Source organism: Oncorhynchus mykiss, chromosome 21 (assembly GCF_013265735.2).
Source record: "Oncorhynchus mykiss isolate Arlee chromosome 21, USDA_OmykA_1.1, whole genome shotgun sequence".
NCBI classification, from domain to species: Eukaryota; Metazoa; Chordata; class Actinopteri; order Salmoniformes; family Salmonidae; genus Oncorhynchus; species Oncorhynchus mykiss.
The window spans coordinates 31,252,818-31,279,803 of record NC_048585.1 but is presented as its reverse complement, the minus strand read 5'-3'; the positions used below and the strand labels follow the sequence as shown (position 1 = coordinate 31,279,803).

Below are 26,986 nucleotides of genomic sequence, written 5' to 3'. Positions count from 1 at the left end.
CACATTCTCATTTACAGGAATGACATGGGGAATAGTTACAGGGAAGAGTAGGGGGATGAATGAGCAAATTGGATGCTGGGGACGATTAGGTGGCCATGATGGTATGAGGGCCAGATTGGGAAGGTTGGGGGCACCATAATTGGGTTGAAAGGGCTAGTGGTAATGACTGAAGTGGAATGGGTGGAATGGTATCAAATATATTTTTAAAAAGTCATTTGCTCCGTTCTGGCCATTATTATGATCCGTTCTCTCCTCAGCAGCCTCCTATGCCCTACTCTTACGACAACTACCATGGGTTCTTTATTGACCACAGAGAGTCAGGACACTCGTTTAACGTCCCAACCGATAGACGGTTTCCTTCCTCTCCAGCAACTGAGTTAGGAAGGACGCCTTTATCTTAGTAGTGACTGGGTGTATTGGTGCACCATCCAAAGTGTATAAATTAAGAACTTCACCATGCTCAAAGTGATATTCAATATCTGCTTAAAAAATATATATACAGTACCAGTCAAAAGTTTGGACACACCTACTCATTCCAGGGTTTTTCTTTATTTTGTACTATTTTCTACATTGTAGAGTAATAGTGAAGACAATGAAATAACACATAAGGAATCATGAAGTAACTAAAAAATTGTTAATCAAAATATATATTTGAGATTCTTCAAAGTAGCCACCCTTTGCCTTGATGCTGCTGGTAATTCTCTGATCCACCTCTACGCAGACGACACCATTCTGTATACTTCTGGCCCTTCTTTGGACCCTGTGTTAACTAACCTCCAGACGAGCTTCAGTGCCATACAACTCTCCTTCCGTGGCCTCCAACTGCTCTTAAATGCAAGTAAATCTAAATGCATGCTTTTCAACCGGTCGCTGCCCGCACCTGCCTGCCTGTCCAGCATCACTACTCTGGACGGTTCTGACTTAGAATATGTGGAAAACTACAAATAGCTAAGTGTCTGGTTAGACTGTAAACTCTCCTTCCAGACTCACATTAAGCATCTCCAATCCAAAATTAAATCTAGAATCGGCTTCCTATTTCGCAAAACAAAGCATCCTTCACTCATGCTGCCAAACATACCCTTGTAAAACTGACCATCCTACCGATCCTCGACTTCGGCAATGTCATTTACAAAATGACTCTACTCAACAAATTTCCTTCCAGTTCTCTGCTGCCAATCACTGGAACAAACTGCAAAAATCACTGAAGCTGGAGACTCATATCCCCCTCACTAGCTTTAAGCTCACAGATCACTGCACCTGTACATAGCCCATCTGCAAATAGCCCATCCAACTACCTCATCTCCATACTGTATTTATTTATTTTGCTCCTTTGCACCCCAGTATCTCTACTTGCACATTCATCTTCTGCACATCAATCACTCCAGTGTCTAATTGGTATATTGTAATTACTTCGCCACCATGGCCTATTTATTGCCTTACCTCCCTTATCTTACCTCATTTGCACACACTGTATATAGATTCTCTTCAACTCTGTTATTGACTGTATGTTTTGTTTATTCCATGCTTAACTCTATGTTGTTGTATGTGTCGAACTGCTTTGCTTTATTCTTGGCCAGGTCGCAGCTGTAAATGAGAACTTGTTCTCAACTAGCTTACCTGGTTAAATAAAGGTGAAAAAATAAAAAATGACAGCTTTGCACACTCTTGGCATTCTCTCAACCAGCTTCATCTGGAATGCTTTTCCAACAGTCTTGAAGGAGTTCCCTCATATGCTGAGCACATTTCCTTCACTTTGCGGTCCAACTCATCCCAAACAATCTCAATTGGGTTGAGGTTGGGTGATTGTGGAGGCCAGGTCATCTGATGCAGCACTCCACCACTCCCCTTCTTGGCCAAATATCCCTTAAAAAGCTTGGAGGTGTGTTGGGTCATAGTACTGTTGAAAAACAAATGATAGTACAAACTGGGATGGCACAAACTGGGATGGCGTATCACGGCAGAATGCTGTGGTAGCCATGTTGGTTAAGTGTGCCTTGAATTCTAAATAAATCACGACAGTGTCACCAGCAAAGCACCATCACACCAACTCCTCCATGTTTCACAGTGGGAACCACACATGCGGGGATCATCCGTTCACCTTCTCTGTGTCTCACAAAGACATGGCGGTTGGAACCAAAAATCTCAAATTTGGACTCATCAGACCAAAGGACAGATTTCCACCGGTCTAATGTCCATTGCTTGAGTTTCTTGGCCCAAGCAAATCTCTTCTTATTATTGGTGTCCTTTAGCAGTGGTTTCATTGAAGCAATTCGACCATGAAGGCCTGATTCATGCAGTCTTTTCTGAACAGTTGATCTTGAGATGTGTCTGTTACTTAAACTCTGTGAAGCATTTATTTGGGCAGCAATTTCTGAGGCTGGTAACTCTAATGAACGTATCCTCTGTAGCAGAGGTAACTCTGGGTCTTCCTTTCCTGTGGCGGTCCTCTTGAGAACCAGTCTCATCATAGCACTTGACCGTTTTTGCGACAGCACTTGAAACTTTCTTGAAATTTTCCGCATTGACTGACCTTGATGTCTTAAAGTAATGATGGAGTGTCATTTCTCTTTGCTTATTTGAGCTGTTGTTGCCATAATATGGACTTAGCCCTATTTGGTAAAATACCATCTTCTATATACCACCCCTACCTAGTCACAACACAACTGATTGGCTCAAATGCATTAAGAAGGAAAGAAATTCCACTATTTAACTTTTAACAAGGCACACCTGTTAATTGAAATGTATTTCAGGTGACTACCTCATGAAGCTGGTTGAGAGAATGCCAAGAGTGTGCAAAGCTGTCCTCAAGGCAAAGGATGCCTACTTTGAAAAATCTCAAATATATAATATTTAGATTTGTTTAACACTTTTTTGGTTAATACATTATTCCATATGTGTTTTTTCATAGTTTTGATGTCTTCACTATTATTCTGCAATGTAGAAAATAGTAAAAATAAAGAAAAACCCTGGAATAAGTAGGTGTGTCCAAACTTTTGACTGGTACTGTATATTTATCTATCAATTTATCTACCTTCTTTGTGAGTCATTGGAAAATCTCCCAGGTCTTTCTGGTTGAATCTGTATTGGAAATTCCCTGCTTGATTGAGGCACCTTACAAGATACCTGTTTGTGTGAGTTACAGAGATTAGGTAGTAATTCAAAAATCATCTTAAACATTATTATTGCACAGAGTCCATGCAACTTATTATTTAAAAAAAAAGTACTCTTCAATAAGTTTTAAACTTCAGTAGTGATCAGCCTAATAGTTAGATAAAAACTATTTGAGTTGTGTGATGACTTGGAGGATGCTCTGCCACATGATTGGACAAGGTGCATCGATGGATATCAAGATAGGTAATACTATTCAGAGCAAAAGAGCAGCAGCTATACTTCGAGGACACTTTGTTAAGGATACAGTCAAGTGGCAATAGTTACCACGTCAAAGTTTACTTCTCCAACATTTTCCCATGGTCCTTAGACACACTGCACACGAACTCTCTTAATTTCTGCAGCTGGCCGAGCATGCGCGAGTGGCTTTCGGGAATCCGGATATGATGAAAATGTTTTAGTCCAAACTTTTTTCAAGCGAACCAGCAGAATGTCGATGACATTAGGAGTAATATTTCAACTTTTCCCGCGCGAATAGCGCGATAAACGGAATCATTGGAAACGTTTTGATAACTTTGGAGATATTTGAATTTACAACTCGTGCGGAATTTTCCAACGAAAAGGCGTTTCACTGTGGAGGAGGGATGGGAGTGAGTCAAACTTGAGACAGGGAGTTGTCATGTTTGTAAGGTACTTATCAACAAACTTATTATACATGTTTACATAGTATGGCTTATGATTTATTCGATAATAAATAACCATATTTATACATTTAAACGACTTAGTTTAAGATTTACTTTCCGTTTCTATAGTTTATGTAATGCAGTAAAGTGGGAAAATTCCACTTACTTTTAACGACATTGTGGTTTGACGTCACTCATACTCTGCTCTCAATGAGAGAGAACCAGTAACTTGCTCATTTTCGTTTACTTGAGTAGTGGTTTGTTACTCAAGTCTACATTCAAATTCCCAGGGTTGAAGACTAAGGAGGAAAAGGAGGCTCATCTTTATCTGTCGCGTATCACTCCAAGAGGACTGTCTCATGTCCACTGAGACCGTCTTACCTCTGGAAGGGCCTGCTGGGCCAGGGAAGGACCTTCAACAGGAGACAAGTCCTCTTCTTCCAAACTCTCACGGTATGATATTATACTGCATATAAGGGCTGTTGTTTATTTAGTTGGTGACTGGTGTTGTACTTGTGCTCTACATCTCTTCCACTTTCAATTAACACTGTTGTCAATTTACCATTGCTGGGATATTCCATCAATAATAACTTGGTCAAGATGGGAAATTAGTCATCATTGAAATCATGATCTTGTTTTCCTTCCATGTCAGAATCCATCAGTTCACTCAGAACAATAATAACAACCAACATGAACCCATTCCCTCTAAATTATATTCCTGTCGTTTTGCCAGACATCAGTAGCTATACACCAGCATTAGGCATGATAATGTTTTCATTATTTCACAATAAAGATTGAAGGAACGCCTTGGTGACTATTAGCAGGAACCACAGCCAATTATAGTTTTTAATTAACTTTCTAGTTGCCCGTAAGATTATCACATGTAAAATAAGCTTGGCCCCGTTTTTTTTCCCCCTTCTTCTTTCAAACAGCCACTGAACCGTTACCCATCCTATTTATACCAAGCATCATTACAGCACTGTCAAAAATAGCAAAGTAGGACAGAGTAAGCAATCACAGGGACGGGTGGCAAATGGATTTTCGCTGGACCTTCAAAGCCTTTCTCAGTTAAGACTGGATTTCCCCTCTCTCAGGAGGCTGTAGATGTTCTGAGAATAGGCTAATTTATTTCTAACTGTAATCACTAAATACAGCGATGCATCACACACTGCTACTGTAAGTGTGCATCGATCTGAGAGGGAGGGAGTCACACCAAGACTAAAGACTTGCCATCTATCAGCCCCTGCCTCTGGCTAAGATTGGGCCGTATCTCTAGAGCCACTGTGGCTCATTTATCTATCTTCCATTGCTTACTAAACAGAGCGACAGCATTACAGGCCTGCAACAAATACATCATCCGGCTAAGGAAAATAACATTTGCCATGTTGTGCTGAGCCATTCATCACCTTCATTTCCAGAACAAAACAACATGAAAAGGGCTATGGTTACACCCAAAACATAAAATGAAGAAGAAAACAAAAAACAGGATCTGGTCTGAAGCAACCGGGAATTTGTTTTTTCAACTATGCCATAAAGATTCCCTGACGAAAGCCATGCAGCCTAAACGCATGAGAAATGTAGAACTTTGTTTCCATTGAGTATGCCATACAAATAAAGGCATTTTAATTAATTGTATGAAGAGTGCCTTGGTTCTCCTTTCTTTTTGTATGTCATAAAGGCATTGTAGATGTTTTTTGTTGTTGTAGCCTATTGGCTAAACACAGCAGGAATGGAGATGGCACTCTTGCAATGATCATTTAATGTACAGTATTTGATGAGGGAACACACAGTACTAATAACGTCACTCAGAGAGACGGGCTGACCTTTTGCATAGTTATTGGAGCAGGTTTTTACCTACATACGTTTTTCAATGTAGATGAATGCTGTTTTTATGGCTCTAACAACCTTGGCAGGTAGTGCATAGCCGGGAGTAGAGAAAATTAGATCCAGAAATCTGGCATTGGCTTTTACCTGAACCGCCTTGCTCCCAACTCTGTTGTGTAACCTTTCGACAAAGGAACGGAAAGGGACAATGTTTTCTCTGGCAAAAATAAGGCAGCCCTGGCTTGGCTTGGCTTGTCCTTCTGTCTCTGGAATTAGTATTACGTCCACCGAAGTTGACCTTCTCATCACCTTTTACATCTGTTTCTGAATAGAAGTACATAATGCATCTTTATTTTGACCAGTTGAGTTGTTCAACGGAGGGCATGCAAACAATCTGTTTGTCGTGCTCTCCCTCCCCCCTTCTTTTTAGGCTAAACAGTTGTTCAATTTCTTATGTTGTGTGCTTTGATCCTAGATGCTTGTGGCAGTAACGAATCATCTGAAACTACAAACCCATCCAGAACATCGTGTCCCAGAGGCACGTCCATTGAAGTACAAAGTCACGTGACGGGGGAAAACCCTACCTATTGTGACCCTGTTCGAAGTAAGTGTTACAATGAGGGGCACCTCAGGAAATCCTGCTATTACGTGTTTGCCCAGATCCTCATCTGTTACTTTAATGGGATCCACACAAAACACAATACCTAACAATTGTACTGTACACATTGACAGAAACAATGACAGAAATACTCTAAACATGTATAGCCTTGTGCAGTAGCCAAGCCCAGCTATCTTACCTGAGTAATGTTTTTGTCATGACCATGTTCTGTCAGAACCTTCGGACTTGTCATAAACTGGCATCATCAATCAACACTTGTCACTGCTAGGCCCTGTGGCAGAGTGACGTATGCCTGTTGACAGATGGTCCCTCTGAAAAGTCACCCTCCCAGTTTCAGAGAGAAATGGCAAGATGGTATTGAAGTCTAAATAAATAACATGGGATGAAGTAACATGCACGTTCTCTCATTCTGCCATAATGACGAATAGTTGGCATGTTTCCCACTGGTTGCTCTTCCAACCCTTCAGCTTTCTGTAGTGTGAGTGAGGAAATCCTGTTGTGGTTTGGCTTTGACTGTCTAGGCCCACTTGTTTCACCTTTCAGTGCACTTAAATCATTTTAGAAGGCACGTATAGTGTTTTAGTGTGTTTGCACTGTAGCCATATTTAGAGTGAAGCAGATAACATGCTTAGTTCTCCTTATTTGTGAAAAGAAATCTCCCTTACTAGCGCTGACTTTGCTGATAGCTACTTTGTGGAAAAAATATATACTATTGACTGATATGTGTTTGTCCCACCTAGCTATCTTAAGATGAGTGCACTAACTGTAAGTCGCTCTGGATAAGAGCGTCTGCTAAATCAGGGTTTCCCAAACTCTCTGGTGGGGGCCCTGATTCAAATAATCCAAGCTTGATGATGAGTTGGTTATTTGAATCAACTGTGTAGTGCTAGGGAAAAACCTAAATGTGCACCCAGGGGGGCCCCCAGGACCGAGTTTGGGAAACCCTGTACTAAGTGACTAAAATGTAAATATGCTACCTGGTTGAAATATTCAGTTACTAATGAAAGGAGAGAAGGGGCCATAGCAACAGCAAAGCAATCTGTGGTTATTTTGCAGTTAAGGTGATACACACTTGGTTGTTTCCAAACCCTTTACACTCATACCAGTATATGGGTTGAAAATGTCACTAATAAGCGTCTAAATTGGAACATAGTGGCTGTACAGTAACATGCTATACATGACGTCAGAGCTCTGGCTATGTTCTTCACAGCGCTGTATGGATTTCGACTGGCGGGCATTCTGAACTTGAGCACCGTGCTCGACAAGAAGAGTTGAAGGCTGTTCTTTGAATCATTAGAAGTGCATTGAAATTGCTTAGGAATTGTGCACACTTTGGAGAGGTGTGTGTGGCCACTTGGGGTCACCAGTTAGTCCTCAACCAAACCCCTGTCATTTGTTTGTCTTATGATGCACCGACCCCACATTTTCCAGGAATAGTCTTATCATGTTACTGAATGTCTCCCGTGTATTTTCAGATTTCGTTATCAACAAATGCGGCAACATGTATAGAAAATCAAGTGTAATGGTTGGATTCAGTCTTGTCTGGTGAACTGTTGTATCCTTACCTTTAGTGTAATAATTGTCCCATTATCGCCAAACTCTTCCCTTTCAACTGCTACAATGGTTATGCATTTCATATTTCTTCTGTAAAACATTTCAATTCCCACAAGTGTAAAGTATTAAGCAATGTAAATGCTTCCTCATGCATCATTGTGCCCTTTTCTTCAGCAGAAATAATAGGGGAAACTAAAATAAATTGATTGGAAAGTTCTCACTTTTTTTTTTTTGAATGGAAAGTACATGTCACACCCTATTTACAACTCTGAGTCCCACTGAGTTAGAACTGTGATAATAGAAACAACCTGTTCTGTTCTATCCAGAATGTTCTGCCAATTCACTACTAACCAATCTCTTGTCTTCAAGTGTCACTATTAACCCACTCACAATGACTCTTACTGCTTGTCATTTAACCTGCAAAGTTTGCCAAATCAATATTTTACACTTAAATCACACTGCTTTAGCCTCTTGGCAAAAGTAAATCTCATTACCTCAAGATTTACCCTTTTGAAACAGACTTGATTATCCACGTTACAGGTCCGAATAGTACAGCAGTAGAATCAGAAAAAGCAGCAAATCCAACTCCTCTAAACCCCTGTTGTTTGCCACTCCATAAGGAGAGTGTGGTTTCCGGCAATGCTAATAGCAACAACAACCCGATTGCTTCCATCCATATAGTTGTGGTTAGAGGATTGTTTACATTCTGACACAGTAGCTCTTTGTTTCTAGAATGTTCAACTTTTCCTGGGCGCCTTTTCGGTCTTACGCTAATGACTTGCCATTGGTTTGTTTACCGGAGCAGCTTCGAAAAAGGATTTCGAAGCAAGAACTTGTCAAACCAAGGTAGCTACTGTAGCTAGCTGGTGTAGGTAGGGTTGTGATGGTCATGGAATTTTGGAGGATGGTTGGCCACACTTTCCACCTGGCTACCCCAACCCTGGCAAGCAGCTCTGCCACCCCGTGCAGCAACTGGCCTAAGCCCCCCCTGCTTCTCTTTCACCCAAATCCAGACAACTGATGTCCTGAAAGAGTTGCAGAATCTGGATCCATACAAATCAGCTGGGCTAGACAATCTGGACCCTCTCTTCCTAAAATTATCCTCTGCCATTGTCGCAACCCCTATTACTAGTCTGTTCAACCTCTTTCGTATTGTCTGAGATTCCTAAAGATTGGATTGCGGCCGTGGTTATCCCCCTCTTCAAAGGGGTAGACACTCTAAACCCAAACTGTTACAGACCTATATCCATCCTGCCCTGCCTTTCTAAAGTCTTTGAAAGTTAACAAACAGATCACTGACCATTTCGAATCCCACCCTACCTTCTCCGCTGTGCAATCTGGTTTCCGAGCTGGTCACGGGTGCCCCTCAGCCTCGCTCAAGGTACTAAACGTATCATAACCGCCATCGATAAAAGACAGTACTGTGCAGCCGTCTTCATCGACCTGGCCAAGGCTTTCTACTCTTGTCAATCACCGTATTCTTATCGGCAGACTCAATAGCCTTGGTTTCTCAAATGACTGCCTTGCCTGGTTCACCAATTACTTCTCAGACAGAGTTCAGTGTGTCAAATCAGAGGGCCTGTTGTCCGGACCTCTGGCAGTTTCTATGGGGGTACCACAGGGTTCAATTCTCGGGCCGACTCTCTTTTCTCTGTATATATCAATGATGTCGCTCTTGCTGCGGGTGATTCCTTGATCCACCTCTACGCAGACGACACCATTCTGTATACATCTGGCCCACTAGCGTCCCACCTCGACAACTTCCGGTGAAATTGCAGAGCGCCAAATTCAAATTAACTATAAATATTCCTATAAATATTTAACTTTCATGAAATCACAAGTGCAATACATAAAATAAAGCTTAACTTGTTAATCCAGCCGCCGTGTCAGATTTGAAAAAGGCTTTACGGCGAAAGCAAACCATGAGATTATCTAAGGACAGCGCTCAGCACACAAAACATTACAAACAGTTAGCAGCCAAGTAGATTAGTCATGAAAGTCAGAAATATCAATAAAATTAATCACTTACATTTGATCTTCGTATGGTTGCACTCACAAGACTCCCAGTAACACAATAAATGTTTGTTTTGTTCGAAAGTCCCTCTTTATATCCAAAAACCTCCATTTGTTGGCGCATTTTGTTCAGTAATCCAATGGCTCAAATGCGGTCACGAGGCAGACAAATTCCAAATAGTATCCGTAAAGTTCGTAGAAACATGTCAAACGATGTTTCTAATCAATCCTCAGGTTGTTTTTAGCCTACATAATCGATAATATTTCAACCGGACAATAGCGTCGTCAATATTAAAGAAAAACAAGAGGCATGCTCTTGGGATTGCGCACCAAACAAGTTGGGGAAATTCCACTGGCCTCTCATTGAAACTGATCATTCTCCCTCATTTTACAGAATAAAGGCCTGAAACAATGTCTAAAGACTGTTCACAGCTAGTGGAAGCCATGGGGAACGGAAACAGGGTCCCATCCCTTTAAATGGTGGATAGGCTTTCAATGGAAAAACACCCATTTCAAAATAATAGCACTTCCTGGATGGATTTTCCACAGGTTTTCGCCTGCCATTTAAGTTCTGTTCTACTCACAGATATTATTTTAACAGTTTGGAGACTTTAGAGTGTTGTGTTTTCTATTCCAATCTATCTATAATTATATGCATATCCTAGCTTCTGGGCCGGAGTAGCAGGCAGGCTTTGGGCACTCTTTTCATCCAAAATTCCGAATGCTGCCCCCTATCCCAAAAACGTTAACAAACTTCCAAACGAGCTTCAATGTCATACAGCACTCCTTCCGTGGCCTCCAACTGCTCTTAAACGCTAGTGAAACTAAATGCATGCTCTTCAACCGAATGCTGCCCGCACCCTACCGATCCTCGACTTCATTTATGTAATTTACAAAATAGCCTCCAACACTCTACTCAACAAATTGGATGCAGTCTATCACAGTGCCATCCGCTTTGTCACCAAAGCCCCATGTACCACCCACCACTGCGGCCTGCATGCTCTCGTCAGCTGGCCCCCTCTACATATTCATCGTCAGACCCACCTGCTCCAGGTCATCTGTCTTTGCTAGGTAAAGCTCTGCCTTATTTCAGCTCGCTGGTCACCATAACAACCACCCGTAACACACAATCCAGCAGGTATATCTCACTGGTCATCCCCAAAGCCAACACCACATTTGGCCGCCTTCCATTCCAGTTCTCTGCTGCCAATGACTGGAACGATTTGCAAAAATCGCTGAAGTTAGACTTACATCTCCCTCACTAACTTTAAGCATCAGCTATCTGAGCAGCTTACCGATCGCTGCAGCTGTACATAGCCCATCTGTAAATAGCCCACCAAACTACCTACCTCATCCCCATGTTGTTTTTATTTACTTTTTTTGCTCTTTTGCACACCAGTATTTCTACTTGCACATCTATTACTCCAGTGTTCATTTGCTAAATTGTAAATATTTCGCTACTATGGCCTATTTATTGCCTCACCTCCTTAGTCCATTTGCACACACTATATAGATTTGTATATTGTGTTATTGACTACTTTTGTTTATCCTATGTGTAACTCGGTGTTGTTTTTTGTCTTTGATTTATCTTGGCCAGTGCGCAGTTGTAAATTAGAACTTGTTCTCAACTGGCCTACCTGGTTAAATAAAGGTGAAAAAAATGTAATGTATGTAATGCACTACTGGCAAGTAAAATGCATCACTTTCATCTAAAAATAACAGTTTTAATGTAGTAGTTGCAGTCACCCCCCACAGACTGAGTGTTTGGGGAATATGAAAGTGAGGGAGAAGACAAATCTCCTTTTGAGGGAAAGGTACAGGAACATGTTTTAGTCACTTCAAATAATGATGATAACCTAATCTGTGTATAGAGGTTCTGTTTAGCAAATTGAATGGAAATAAAAATCTTTTGAATATACAGTTAGCTTACAGAATGCAATGTTGGATATCCAGGGCGAGGAGCTGATGAACACTAAACTGGTCTGGTTGATTCTAATGAAGCCCTGACTTACTGAAACAGGAAATCATCTGACTGACCACATAGTGCCAATTTATTCCTTTTTTTCTTTCATCCCTCTGTCCGATTTCCAACTTGTTGGGTACCCTAGGCTGCATGTGATTTGTCTTGGTCTGTTGTTTTTATTAGCCTGAATCAAACAGAAAAGCTGGCGCTTGTTACTTGAACATGTTGTCTTTGTCTTAAATGGTAACTTTGACCCCAATTTCAACCTTTGCCCAAACCCTTCCCCCCAAAAATAATGCATTCAGGTGAGAAGTTGTGGTTGGGGGGGGGGGGGGGATGCTCCTAAATATTAATTTTGTGGGTGGGTAAACTTAGTTGTACCTGATCCCAACACTTTCTCACTAAAACATACTTACCAGAAGTCCACTGGCAAACTGATAATACAATTCTGTGCATTGCGAGTATATTAGGCTCTAGACAGTTGGCTCACAGTGGTAAGGCGCTGAGTTCTTTATCTATTGCCACCTGCGGTGTAAGTTCAAATCCCCCATGGGGCACAAAAAAAACCTATGAAATGTGGACTCACATTTATTGCGTTCTTGCTTTGGAAAGAAAAAAGTTCTCACCTTCAAAATGAAAATTAGGGTCTCAATTAAATTTGCAGTATTGAAGTAGCTCTTTTTCCAATGGTCAAATTAACTCTCAGATCGTTCTTGGGTACTGTATGAAAATCTACAATCAGGGCGACCCCTCACAGGTATGGTTTCACTTTTCAGAATTAAAAGTGTATGGGCACAGGAAAAATATCTGCCCTTTGTGGGATTAGAACTCACAACCAGTGAACTAACTATGAGCTGTTTAAGCAGACTGCCAGTTATAGAGATTGGGAAGCCTTGAGGTGGTACCACTCAGCACATCTAGAAGGGAGTGTATTTCATACTGAACCCGTCCATTGAGATGACATAGAGGAACCCTCTCAAGGTAGAGTTAATCCTCTAAAGTCAAAAAGAGCTAGATTTTCTACTAAAAGACCAAAATATCACTGTTAAAATGAATACCGGAATTGACGAGTTTCACTACAACTTAGCCGAAAACATCTGGTTTTCGCTGAAAAAAAGTTATTTAATTAGTTACTCTTTAACAGTTAAACTTGTTTATTTAGCTCAAGTTATTTCTGACCTTTTTTAATATGCAAAGTGTAAAGGGCATGTATCTTCAGGTCACTGTTTCTTGTTAGAGCCCTTCAACTATAAGGCCCCAGTATGTGGCAGCTAGCAGGGTCTTGTGTGGCTCGGCCCCTAGGGGAATACACTCAGCTGATATCTTCTCCAGGCGGATTTGGCTCTGCAGGTCCGGGCCTTAAATAAATTGGCATGATCTAACGCCAGTTTTAGGTGTTTAATCGCCACATTATTCACTGTGATTGTCAAATAGTTGGAAGTGCTCTCTCCGTGGATAAAGAGACGTGAGGTCAAATGACATGGCTGTCGCCTTGAAAAGAAAGACATTAGTGTGGCCTTTGTGTGAATCCCTGATTGTGCTTTTACTCGGGAAGCTTCAAGGTTATTACCCGGGTGTAGAAATGACCTTTAGGAAGTTTAATATTTGACACTTCCAATGGTAGATGTATGTCGATGAATTATTGCTCCGCTGGTGGATGTTGCAGAAGAGCTTTCTTCTTGCTTATTGATGCCTCAATATAGCATCTATGAAATGAATGCAGAATAGTGGGACATGCAGGTATCGTCATTGTTTTGAATAGTGTTGTGTAAAGATCAGTTAGACCCAAATGCAAAATGTGACATCCTAGTTAGTATACAGGGTAAGGTCCTGTGAACTTCAGAAACTTTTTTATTTATATATATATATATATATATTTTTTTTTTATTATATATATATATATATATATAATAAAAAAAAAATGTCTGTTTTTTTTTTTGTGCTAGTATTTCTGCCAAAAAGAACAGCATGGTGGTTGTTGTTATCCAAGAGCTAAATCTTTATTGTAATCCAGTAGACCCCCGTCTATACTGAAAAAAATGTCTAAAGCAAGGGCCCATTTAAAAACAGAGGTGTAATTTTCAAGTGATTACTTACCAGTGGGTCATGGAATCAAAAACAGTATAAATAGGGTGAAATGGTAGCACAGGGGTTGATTAAAATGGCCATTGTAATTCTACCTCTGTGGTAATTATTTCCTCATTGTCTTGCTGTAGATGGATTTCATCTGGGAAATTTCAAGCATTCCAATTAGCTTTTCCAGAAGTGTTGAAGCCTATTCATTGTGGATGTTTTAAACAAAAAAAGAGATTAGATACAGTGCATTCGGAAAGTATTCAGACCCCTTGACTTTTTCCACATTTTGTTAGGTTACAGCCTTATTCTAAAATGCGTACATTGTTTTTTTCCCCTCATCAATCTACACACAATACCCCATAATGACAAAGCAAAAACAGGTTTGTAGAAATTTTTGCTAATAATAAAATGAAAAATATATCAAATTTACATAAGTATTCAGACCCATTATGCAGTACTTTGTTGAATCACCTTTGGCAGCGATTACAGCCTCAAGTCTTTTTGGGTATGACGCTACAAGCTTGGCACACCTGTATTTGGGGAGTTTCTCCCGTTCTTCTCTGCAGATCCTCTCAAGCTATCAGGCTAGATGGGGAGCGTTGCTGAACAGATATTTTCTGGTCTCTCCAGAGATGTTAGATCAGGTTCAAGTCCGGGCTCTGTCTGGGCCACTCAAGGACATTCAGACACTTGTCCCGAAGCCACTTGCGTTGTCTTGGCTGTGTGCTAAGGGTCGTTTTCCTGTTGGAAGGTGAACATTTGTCCCAGTCTTGAGGTCCTGAGCGCTCTGGAGCAGGTTTTCATCAAGGATCTCTCTGTACTTTGCTCCGAAAGACATGCACTGTCAACTGTGGGACCTTTTATATCGACAGGTGTGTGTTTGCCTTTCCAAATCTTGTCTGATCAATTGAATTTACCACAGGTGGACTCCCAAGTTGTAGACACATCTCAAGGATGATCAATGTAAACAGGATGCACCTGAGCTCAATTTCGAGTCTCATAGCACAGGGTCTGAATACTTATGTAAATAAGCTATTTCTGTTTTTATTTGTAATAAATTATCAAAATATACTACCAACCTCTTTTTGCTTTGTCGTCATGGGCTATTGTGTGTAGATTGCTGAGGATTTTTATTTAATCCATTTTAGATTAAGGCTGTAATGTAACAAAGTGGAAAAAGTCAAGGGGTCTGAATACTTTCCGAAGGCAGTGTATGCACACCTCCATTTATGTACTGAAATCTCATACACAAGTATTTCTAATATGTGGATATCAGATATCACTGTCATAATTCAAACACACAAGGTTTTTGGCTATGGAGAACAAAAGAAACAAAGACTATGGAGAACCAAAGATCGATTGTTTTGCACTGTTGGAGGGAGGATTTGAGAACTCAAACAAATTCAAATTATTGTCAGTTTTTCTAATAATAGTAAAACATACAGGCCTAGATCGCATTCCCTAGTTTACCTGTCTTCTTGGAGCAGTCAGAGCAGGTGTACACAGAGCTCCATTGTATCAACTCTACTACAAAGGCTCTGCTGCATTCCCTGAACAGTAATGCCCTAGTGCAGCTCCACTCTGTTGGCTCCCAAACCAACCCCACAACACAGCACAGGGGTAGTGCCTTGGAGCAGAGAGAGGGAAAGATCTCTCGCTCTCTCACACACACACACACACACACATAGGGGCCCACTTCAAATGAGAGCGGTGCAGGGGGGATTACTTGGCCTCTAACAGGGTTTTGGCTCCGACATTAAGGTTAAAACCCTTTTCTATTACAGAGATCTCGAGTGATGTTGCCCCCACGGTGTTTGCAGGTTCACCACCTCTCTGGTAGGTCATTCTGTCAGGGCTCTGATCACTGGACTGTGACTGGGGACCTGGCTGGGCTGGCTCCATTCAGACACAGTGCAGACGGCGCTCTCCGGCTAGAGCTGAAATCAATACGGCCGTCTCCGTTAAAAACCCACTCAGAGGCAGACTAGCACCTCTGTCCCCTAGTCTGATCACACAGCTTAAGGCCCTGATTGGCACCTATGAAGACAAAGACCATTGACCCACAGCTGTCCCATTAGCTCTGGTTAATGCTCAGATTGATACTGAGCAAATAAAGGAACCATGTCTATAGATATTTTTTATAGACTGACTGCCCCATACAGACCCTATACCTGCTGGCTGTTTTGGACGGCTCAGTTTTGCCTAGTTTCTTTTGTCGTTTTTTGTTGTTGCTGTGTGTTAATTTGGAAATGATTTGTCCTCCTCAGGTGCTGTTAGTACAGTAATGTCCTCCCTCCAGATGCATTGTGCCCCGTTTTGAATTTCAAACAAGTCAGTTTCCTGTGGAACTTGTGGCTAACTTCAGCAAAGAGATTTTGAAATTGGTGGAATCTGTGAGTCATCGATTTCAACTGAAATTGAAAATACTTCCTTACCCATGCCCCCCCCCCCCCTCTCTTCACTCAACTTCTCTGTTGCTTAGTTTTGGTTTTGAGTCGTCAGAGAGAGGGTGGAGCATTCTGCGAGTATAGAGTCTGGTAGCTCCCCTAGGCCTGCTCTGAGTCACGTCATCATTGTTCTTTCTAGAAAATGTGGTCGCTGCCTGTGTAAAGCCTAAATCTGTGCAAGATGTGCACTTTCTCAAACTTGTGAAGACATTTTTACATTTGATTTTACTACATTCCTCTTTTGCTCTCAGATGGAAACAGATTGGGGGAAAAAAATGGGGATTTGATAAAGCTTAAGATAGAAAAAAAAGACCTGCGCTGTGATTCTATCTTAGATGAAAAGGAGGGAGAAAAGTGTCATTCTGCTGCACTCAGGTTTTAAGGCTGTGGTGGATGCCCTTGATCTGTTCTGTTATGCTACATTAGCACCACTCAAATTAGCAGCACACTAAATTCTACACAACACAAGAGGGGGAAAGAGAAGAACTTCAACGCTTTTGGCATTTGCACAATGTGAATGATTTTCCTCTGAATGTGATTAATTTAAGAGAAAAAGGCAGCTCATTGGGTGTTTTTAATGATTTAGATAGCAGCCAGACATTCATCTCACCAAATGTTCCGTTTTGAAATCGAAGGATAATTGATGATCGGCTCCACCTTCCCCAAGAGCGCCTGAAAGGTTCAGGTCGTCGAATCAAGCTCTTGTCTTTCAAGTTGCCTTCTCCACTGTAAAATGTAATTAAGCAGAACAAGGTCCGAAGGGGTTATTTTTTTTACCCCTCAATCAGCGGCGAAATTACCAAATTTGAAATTAGTAAATCCCAGACGCCCTGCTTTCTTGTCATTGTTATCAAGAGCGTGAGAGCGAGGCAGTCTAAAATGAGGAAGGAAAGAGAGTGGAAACAAGGGAAAGAGAGGATGGCTCAGAATATTAAAACACCCAAGTGTCAGATCACGACAGCAGGTTACATTTGAAGACCTAAATTTGAATGATAATTTGTCACAGAGAATTAAGTGTGCCACGGTGAAAAAGAGCTGAGTAATAGTGACTTATTCCTCATTCAAAACGGCAGGAAAATAAGACATGAGTGTAGATATGGGTGTTTCTCCAGGAATTAGATTCTATATTATACAATACCATCAGAATAGAGGATAGGGGGGCTAATAGAGTTAATACTTCTGTCACATCACATGTCACATCCTGCTGATAGAGTATCCTATCAGAGAAGGTAATTTAGTTCCCTCAACAGGCACAGATGGCCCATCGCCACTAGGCTAAGATGAATAGAGCTGTGATCAGTTGGAAGGTTACTTTTTTTTTTAGTATAGGAGGGATCTGACATTACCACGACAACCACCACAGAGTCATCCTGAGATTGTCACATGTTTTATTCTGTTGAAGCAAGATACATTTCCCCTAATTAGTTCTTAGCTAAAAAGTATTGTCATTGTTTCTCATTTAGTTTTTTTGTTTTATAAATATTATATTATAATCAACCAATGAAGTCCCTGATATAAATACACTCAAAAAGACACATCCAGTCTACAAGCTTTGGGCTGTGACGACTACGGATGCGTTCACACAAGCCGATCACAGCCTGAATGTCTTCCTGCTATACTACATTTTTTTGGTGAATGCTGGTCAGTCTCCATTAATTACAGTTTGACTAGGCTAGTTGGACTAGCTTATCCAGGCTATTCTAAGCTACAGCACCCTAACACTCCCAACATTTTCACGCTAGATTTTGTTTTATTTCATCAATTTGAATGCAATTAAAATGCTTTTTATTTTACGCCAGATACTCGCAAGTACATTGATCACAGCCTGGGTTGTGTTGAGTTGGGGTAGTCGAAAGGACAAATCATGATGATTCTGCCATTGCTTGTCCCTTCCAGCAACCTGTCCTTCGACACAATAAAGGAAGTCCTTGTCACAGAGTTGGAAGGTCAAACTGTAAATGAGCTTTGATATTCCAAAGGAAAATTTAAAGCGGAGCCTTTGTAATAACGTTCATGGTGCTGTCCCCCCCCCCTTCTCTACATATAATTCCCCTGGTTTTGCGTCTATAAATATGGGAATGGGAGATGTATAATTTCAAATGAGAAAATATATCCCTTTGGATTGAGCAGCCCAGCTAGCCAGACATTACAGGGGTGTTTGTTAGGAGGGGAAACGCCACCCCAGGCTGTTTAGGGGATGATGAGACCGCTGCTAGGTCATTGGCACATTCACAAATTAGCATTTCGATCAACCAGGTATAAGGCCAGAACATGTACAGAAGACATGTTTATAATATGTACATATGTAAAGAGTACAAAGATAAACAAACACGTTACTGGAAGAATTACCATTTTAAATGTCTTTCGTGTTTTTGAATTGGATTAGTTTACATCTTGTTTATCATATTTGTATTATTTTTCCTGTGAGTATTCCACTTTCCACAGTGCATTTTGACTCGCTAACCACAAGCATGGTGTAGCTAGCTAGCTATTAGGAGATGGGGCTGGATGGATCTGTTTAGCCTGCTGACATGTGACATTTGAATAACTAACTGTATGTTACTTATGATAGGCATCCTAATAGGTCTCTGCAAACAGAACTTGTTCTCTCTCCCCCCATTAATATTAAAAAGGATTGAGCCATAGAAACACCGCTCTAGTTTTTGCACTCCTATCCAGCTCCTGCCTTACCTATGACTTATAGTGTAGTGATGTGCAAATTAGAATTTCCAAGCTGCCCTGTTTTGACCTCCTTAGTTATATTTCCGGTACCTGAACTATTTTAGAATTCTTGTTTATGCAGCACATTTGAGTTGATGTTCATACATATTCCTCTGTCTTCCTGTTGGGTCTGTGTGATATGCTCCTTGTCTTCTGGGTGCAATTTTGAATTCTTCCTATAGGACCTCTTTTTTTTTGCCACATAAAAAAAAGTAGGTGTTTATACACAGTTTTACATACAGAGTGATCCCGCACACAGACCGTAGCGCTCTCTAGGCGCAATGGCGCTGCGGTCCCCATGGCGTCGTGTACTACTCACTGAAGACTTGGTGACAAATGGCAATTATATTTGTGTGTTCTTCATGAATCCATCAAACACTGGCCTTTTTAAAAATGCTCCCGAGATATTTGAGCCTGTCAGATACAAGGGACCAAATTGGGATGCTGCTTAGACAGTCAAGAACCACTCACCCCCCAGTTCCATCTGATATGTTTGACAGCCTGTGTAGAGGACTACTCCATGTATTATTCAACTACAGATGTACACTCTCAACAGTTGTTGATGTGTTAGAAATAGGGTGGTTAGAAGTCCAATTGGAAGTGTTTCCCCCCCCTCCTTTCCTAAACATGGTGTTTTAATGCGATCTGTCAGGTTGTGTATGTCCACCAGCTCCGAACAAGTTTTTGTGGTAAACCACACAACTGTTCAATTTTAATCGCTTATGATTATTTCAACTAGCGGGAGTTGTTCCTTTTTTTTTTATGGGGGATATGTTTCCTTGTCCGGATAGGAACACTGACTTTGCAGTGCATTTATATTACATAGGCATTTATATTGTATACCCAGTCTATAGAGTATACAGTTCTTATCCAAGTTGATGTTTAACTGTTATTATCTATTGCTGCTAGTTCTATTTCTCTATTATTACCAGAAGTAGTTCTACAGTATATTCTACTAGCTGGCTTGGTTCAGTGTGGTTACATGGTTCATCATGCCATCATCTTTGGCAGGATCATCGTTACCGTGATCAATGATTATGAATATTACCCTGTTCCTGTCCATTCATCTTTGTCTCCCATTGCTTTCACTGGATAAAAATAAAACTTGGTCTCCACGAGACTGGGAACCTGTCCTTGGAAATGTGTCTTCGTAGGCTCGCACTTGAACCACTTTCTAGGCTTTCTAGTGTGTCGGAAACCCGAACCGCTGCTTTTTTATGTGGTGGTTTCCTAATAACTATTTATACTTTGTAAATTGAAAGCTTGACTTTCTTCAAAGGGAAAGGTAATTATGCTGGCTGAGGCAGAGAATAGACAGACTGTGGGTTGGTCGTTTGTGGATGCCTCCATGACCTCTGTATGAGAAAAGAGACTGCTTTATTACACAAGCTGCTATGGGTAATTTATTTCATAGGCAAGTGTCGTCTTTTAGACCAGAGTGTGGCGTCACATAGTCCTGCCTACATACTGTGTTTGTACCTACCCAGTAGGCTACATCAGTAAAGGGTATTGAGCTTAAGAGAACTTATTATATATTTTTTAATGATTAAAAAAATGGTTAGTTAGTCTTGTCTCTTTGCTGCAACTCCCCTACGGACTTGGGAGATGCGAAGGTCGAGAGCCATGAGTCCTCCGAAACATGACCCTGCCAAGCCCCACTGCTTCTTGACACACTGCTCGCTTAACCCGGAAGCCAGCCGCACCAATGTGTCGGAGGAAACACCGTCCAACTGACGACCGAGGTCAGCTTACAGGCCCCCGGCCTGACACAAGGAGTTGCTAGAGCACAATGAGACAAGGAAATCCCGGCCGGCCAAACCCACCCCTAAACTGGACGAAGCTGGGCCAAATATGCGCTGCCTCATGGGTCTCCCGGTCACGGCTGGCTGTGACACAGCCTGGGATCGAACCCGAGGCTGTCGTGACGCGGTGCAGTGCCTTAGACCGCTGCGCCACTCGGGAGGCCAGCTTAAGATAACTTTTGTACTAGTTATAGTATGGTTTGTTCGTTGCTGATTATGAATTCCATTGTTAAAATGTGTCTTATTACAGAATAGATTGTTGATGTTCACTATATAAAAACAAAGTTGATATCTCACAAGTTCCATGTGGATATTTGTGAAAGAAAACAAGCAATTGTTGAATCTTCTTGTTAGCCATCCGTAGTTTACTAACAATGTCACGTAAAAAGCTGTCAAATCCATCAACCTGGGTTTAAATCGGAGCATAATGAATTCTCCTTTGTGCCAACCAGTTGTCTAATTCAAATTGCATAGAAATCTGATCCCAAAAGTCTATATTTGTTTATAGAGGCGGCGTGCGGACCGCTGTATGAGGAGACAAAGCAGTGTCTGTTTTTAATTGCATTGTTTTACATCTACATTCTCGTCAGAGAGGTCTCCCTGGGTGCTGAGTGTGTTGTAAAAAAGAGGTGGGCTAGAACTCGATTTTCCTTTCTCTTGTTAACAATAATTGCACTAGTTGGTGAGCAGACAGGAAAGAAAGAACAGGCGTATGCAGATCGCTGTTTGGCGCATCCACTTTGACTTGGAGAAGTTCAGGTACAGTAGTAGCACTCTACAAATCAACACTACATCGTGTGGCTGTCACCAACAAAGTTCCCCTAAGAGTGTCGTATTGCCGTACGGGCCGCCGCTTGTGCAGCACTCGCACCCTAAAATGCAGAGTTAGTGAAAAATAAAAAAAAGAGATGAATAATTCAACAGAGATCAATAAGTCACCGTGCTGCTACTTCTCTCTCCTTTCTGATGCAGATGGAAGGTAATGCAGGAGTTATCTCCCTGTAGAGCTGGATGTGCAGGAGTCTCTTCTCCTTCTTCCCCTGGAAATGTCACCGCTCCCTTTATTTTATCAGATGGCCCGACATTCATTCGTTCGGTGGTTGACTCTTCATGGCTGGCTGCTGCCTGTCACACGTGGAGCGACTGTAAGAATGTAAAGAGCCAGAGCTTTGAGAATGGGGAAGGGAAATCACTACTCTACTGTAGCAGGGGCAGGAATGCAGGATCAGTCTTTCTTTTAACTCACCTGGGTGCTTCTCCAAGAAAATGCTTGTTCACTCACTGTTCACCTACAGGGATACTGTACTGTGTGATCATTTGGGTGTGTGAGGGTTGTAAATCCTCTTCAGTTCTCCTTTATTTGTTAAGGTTCCATGATGGCAGTACAAAAAAAGGACAGTTATTGAAGGTTTACCCTCGGGATTCCGGTATCCGTTCTGATGGTATCAAAACAAGAAATCTTGAGGGTTACAAAAAAATGGTTCTTAAGTGACTTATTTGATACTTGTCATGAGCACCCAACATAACAAAGACAGTCAGTACCTTGAACGTTCTAAACATCCTTCTCATACTCAGAATCTAGCTGTAAAACCTTAGTAGAGAATAAATGGCATGTTCTCAGTCAAACATGCTGAAAGCACAATAAGTGCTCTCTAACTGAAAAGAGAGGAGTGTGACATTTTAAATAACTTTCCCCATCCAGCTCAACCTCAGCCGCTGCCCCAGCCAACCGCCTCTGCGCAGGGAGAGCCCGACGAGGGAGAAGATGCTGCTTCTGACAGAAGTCAAAATGGCCACCAATCCTCCACCGGCCTGAGTAACGGCAATGGAATCCGCCGGCAATGTTCCTGTGGGGCGGAGCAGCACAGGAAGCAGCACCCATCGCCCGGCGTCTCCCAGAAGATGCAGAGCCAGCTTCGTTCCAGCCTGTCGGTCAACAGCGACAGCAGCAGACGGAGTAAGGGAAGCTCCACCGGATCTCACAAGCCTGGGACGTTACCAGAGGGTGAGTTATAAGTGCTGGGCGCCGACTGTACACACACACTCTGTCTTATATAGAACACACTCTCTCACTAGGAGGTAAGTACTGTGCTCCAACTTAAGGTCATTAGAGTCACTCACAGACTAATAATCACACAATGAACACACATCCCTCATCTGCTTGGCTTGACTTTCCGCTAGCACTTCATCAACACCTTTAGTGCAGGTCTTCCACCATTAACATTCCATTTGTTCGAGAGGACAGAAAAGACGGTCAAAAATGGACAGATTCTCTCGGTTCTCTTATTTTAATGATGAAAGTGTACTTTCATTTGGTCAAGACCTGCTTCGTATGGCTTTATTTTCCTCAACAACAACCGAAAGGATGTATTTTAGAATTCAGGGGGAGCCATCATTTTCTCAGGTGTTGTGCGGCGGTGAGTGCAGTAATGAATTGGTGTTCTGAATGACTAATGGTCAGTAAGGTGTGACCTTCTAATGAGGATGAGCCGCCCAGGGTGCCTGCTAAGTGTCATCCCTCCTTCCATACCTCCCTCCCTCCCTCTGCATGGGCCTATGTCTGTCCTCCAGTCTCCAGCCTTACTGTGGCTCCTCATTAACATTGGCTCTGTCTGGGAGTCACACACGCATCCTCTTTTTACCTTGTAACAGCTGTCTGCTATCTGTTATCTGCTATCCATTATCTAACCTGCCTGCTGCTCCTTGCTTATCATCGCCTCGTCTCTGACTCCTCTCGCTTTGTCTTTTACTTTGTCTTATAGAGGAAGAGGGAGAAAAAATAATAGATAAGGGTGAAATATGTGATACAGTGTGCTCTAAAAGTATTGGGACAGTGACACATTTTTTATTATGTTGGCTCTGTACTCCAGCACTTTGGATTTCAAATGATATAATGACTGGGGTTAACTTCTTGACGCTACCCATCCCTTTCACAGGATCATTTTCGTCAGCAACTGTTGAATAGCATAGCGCAACAGTCAAATAATATTACAAAAAAATATTAATATTCATGAAATCACAAGTGCAATATTGCAAAACACAGCTTAGCCTTTTGTTAATCCACCTGTCGTCTCAGATTTTTAAATTAAGCTTTACAGCGAAAGCAATCCAAGTGTTTGTGTAAATTTATCGATAGCCTAGCATAGCATTATGTACACTTAGCATCAGGAAGCTTGGTCACAAAAATCAGAAAAGCAATCAAATGAACCGTTTACCTTTGATCTTCGGATGTTTTCACTCACGAGACTCCCAGTTACACAACAAATGTTCCTTTTGTTCCATAAAGATGATTTTTATACCCAAAATGCCGACGTTTGTTTGTCGCGTTGTGTTCAGAAATCCACAGGAAAGAGCGGTCACGACAACGCAGACGGAAATTCCAAATAGTCTCCATAATGGCCACAGAAACATGTCAAACGTTTTTTATAATCATTCCTCAGGTAGTTTTTAAAATATATATTTGATAATATATTAACCGAGTGTGTAGGTTTTTCAATAACAGCGGGAGGGACAATGGCGGCTTTACTCTGTAGCGCAAAAACTCACTCTGAGAGCCCCCACCTATCCACTTACGCAATGTGATCTTTCACGCTCATTTTTCAAAATAAAAGCCTGAAACTATGTCTAAAGACTGTTGACACCTTAGGGAAGCCAGAGAAAAAGGAATCTGGTTGATATCCCTTTAAATGGAGGATAGGCATGCATAAGAACAGAAGGGTTTCAAAATAAGAGGCACTTCCTGATTGGATTTTCCGCAGGGTTTCGCTTGCAATATCAGTTCTGTTATACAATATTTTATACAATATTTTGACAGTTTTGGAAACTTTTTAGAGTGTTTTCTATCATAATCTGTCAATTATATGCATATTCTAGCATCTGGTATTGAGAAATAGGCTGTTTACTTTGGGAACGTTATTTTTCCAAACATAAAAATAGTGCCCCCTAGCTTCAAGAGGTTAAAGTGCAGACTGCCAGCTTTAATTTTAGGGTATTTTCGTCCATATTGGGTGAACCGTTTAGAAATTACAGCACTTTTGTACAGGGGGCCAAAAGTATTGGGACAAAATTCAGCTATCTGTATTAAAGTAATCAAAAGTTTATTATTTGGTCCCATATTCATAGCATGCAATGATTACATCAAGCTTGTGACTCCTACAGACTTGCTGGATGCATTTGCTGTTTGTTTTTGGTTGTGTTTCAGATTGTTTTGTGCCCAATAGAAATTAATGGTAAATAATGGATTTTGTCATTTTGGAGTCACTTTTATTGTAAATAAGACTATGATGTTTCTAAACACGTCTTCATTAGTGTGGAGGCTACCATGATTATAGATAGTCCAGGATGATACCCTCAAATGAAAGTTGACAGTCTGCACTTTAACCTTGTAGTCATTGTATAATTTCAAATCCAAAGTGCTGGAGTACAGAGCCAAAACAACAAAATACTTTTGGAGCTCACTGTAAAGTCTGTTTTAAATGAATTGGGGAATTTGAGATCGTTTGTCTTCACCAAGGTTAAGCTATTTGAAATATGCAGCAGGCTAACAAGTTATAGAGTTCCCTATAAATAAAAGGTATGATACAAGTTAAATATTCACCAATGATGTATTCCACAGGCGTCATGTTTTTCTTCCATGTCTTAATTGGCAAAGAAAAATAGCAGCAACAGTTCAATAAGTCTCATTACAGCTTTTGTGTTGGTTATTCTTCGACTTGTGTTTTCTAAATCAATATGTTCACACTCAAGTATTTATTTCCCGGCGTATAACAGCAAGCTGTTGTGTTTTAATGTTTACATGGATTACCATAATCTGTTTGCCTGTGAAATTAGCTACTAAACAGCCCCTATGAACACTAGAAGAATAAAGCTCCACTGGAAGAGAACCTAGCTCAGGGGATTCTAGAGCAGAGCATTCTTGGCACATGTTCTCTGGCACTGAAATGAAGCTGTGATAACAGTTCTGTGTACGCTACTGACTGAAGAGTCGTTTACCGCTCGTCTTTTAGTCAGGCCGGGGTTCGGTTGGGGCCTTGTGTGGTTTTTATTTGTTGTGTAATCAATTATGATTTGAACTCCTTTTTAAGTCACATTCAATACTTTTTAAGGCCTTTGTGGTGACTAATTTGGAATGCTTTCTTTGCGCCAAGTTCACATCTTGGTTTGTCTGTATATTCCCCGTAGCCACAAGTTTGACCCTCATTCATGCATTATGGACTTGCACTCTAAAGACTACTGCATGGGGTGGGCTTCTCCTCTCAATTGCTATCTCTCACCCTCCCTCTCTCCCTCCCTGTGCCTGGCAGGCAGCTAGGCAGTATACTGGCCCTCCACCCAACAGTCTCTCTTCATTTGAATGTTTTCGCTTGGCTCGATGGTGTGCACCCATTCCAGCTTGTTTTATGTCATGCTGCTCCCTTTGGAGTTTTTTCCAGATGTCTCAAACTATTTCCTCTGAGGCGCTCGCCGCTGTTTTTGGCCCTCCAGAATCTGGGCATCTTCGCCGCGGCCTGACATTAAACATGAACGCTCTCTCACTGAGGCGGTGTCAATTTGTGCCGTATTTTTCTTTGTGGTAGGAGAGATGTCTGGCGTTCTTGTGTACATGACCCAGCCCCCCTCGCCCCCTTCTGTAAGGTTTTCACTAATCGCTGCTGTTGAATTATACATCCAAGTGAATTGCTAACTAAGATGCCCCAACTGCTTGATGCTATGGACATTATTTAGATCATTTTGTATCAGAACATAGTGTACTGTGCTGGTACTAGCTTAATTATCGTAAAGCGTCTTTCAAGGTTTTAGATGCTTTGAGGTTTCATCATTTGACATTGGCAAAGTTCTGCTTTTCGCTTTCTCTAGTAGTACAGAGTTTTAAGTTCTAGAATACGGTGCACAATAATTATGAATGTTTTTTTCAATAACAATCATTTCAAATGCGGAAATATGATACTTTTGTTCTAAAGTGTCTCTGTTGTAGTTGCCTATGATAATCAGCGTTCAAACATCTTGGTGAACCCGTTTGTATCGTTTCATGTTGGCATTCTCTGATTTGTGTCCAGTACAGCGCTACTGGTCAAGCTTTGTGGCAGTCAAAAAGGAGCCCTGTCTTTCTGACAGGCTGAGAACGTCTGATGAAAGTTATGCAAAGACACTGATTGTACTGGCATTTTTCTATCCAT

General features: G+C 41.4%; 1 protein-coding gene across 1 annotated transcript in view; it reads left to right on the top strand.

The window, feature by feature from the left end:
- Window positions 1–3,524: 3,524 nt before the first annotated feature.
- LOC110500238 (myoD family inhibitor domain-containing protein) overlaps window positions 3,525–26,986 on the top strand; it is a 28,259-nt gene continuing 4,797 nt past the window's right edge. Inside the window, exons 1-4 of the mRNA XM_021577487.2 lie at window positions 3,525–3,798; window positions 4,082–4,244; window positions 6,091–6,219; window positions 22,513–22,815. Coding sequence (XP_021433162.1) covers window positions 4,151–4,244; window positions 6,091–6,219; window positions 22,513–22,815 — 526 coding nt within the window. The 5' untranslated portion in view covers window positions 3,525–3,798; window positions 4,082–4,150. The remainder of the gene's footprint in view (window positions 3,799–4,081; window positions 4,245–6,090; window positions 6,220–22,512; window positions 22,816–26,986) is intronic.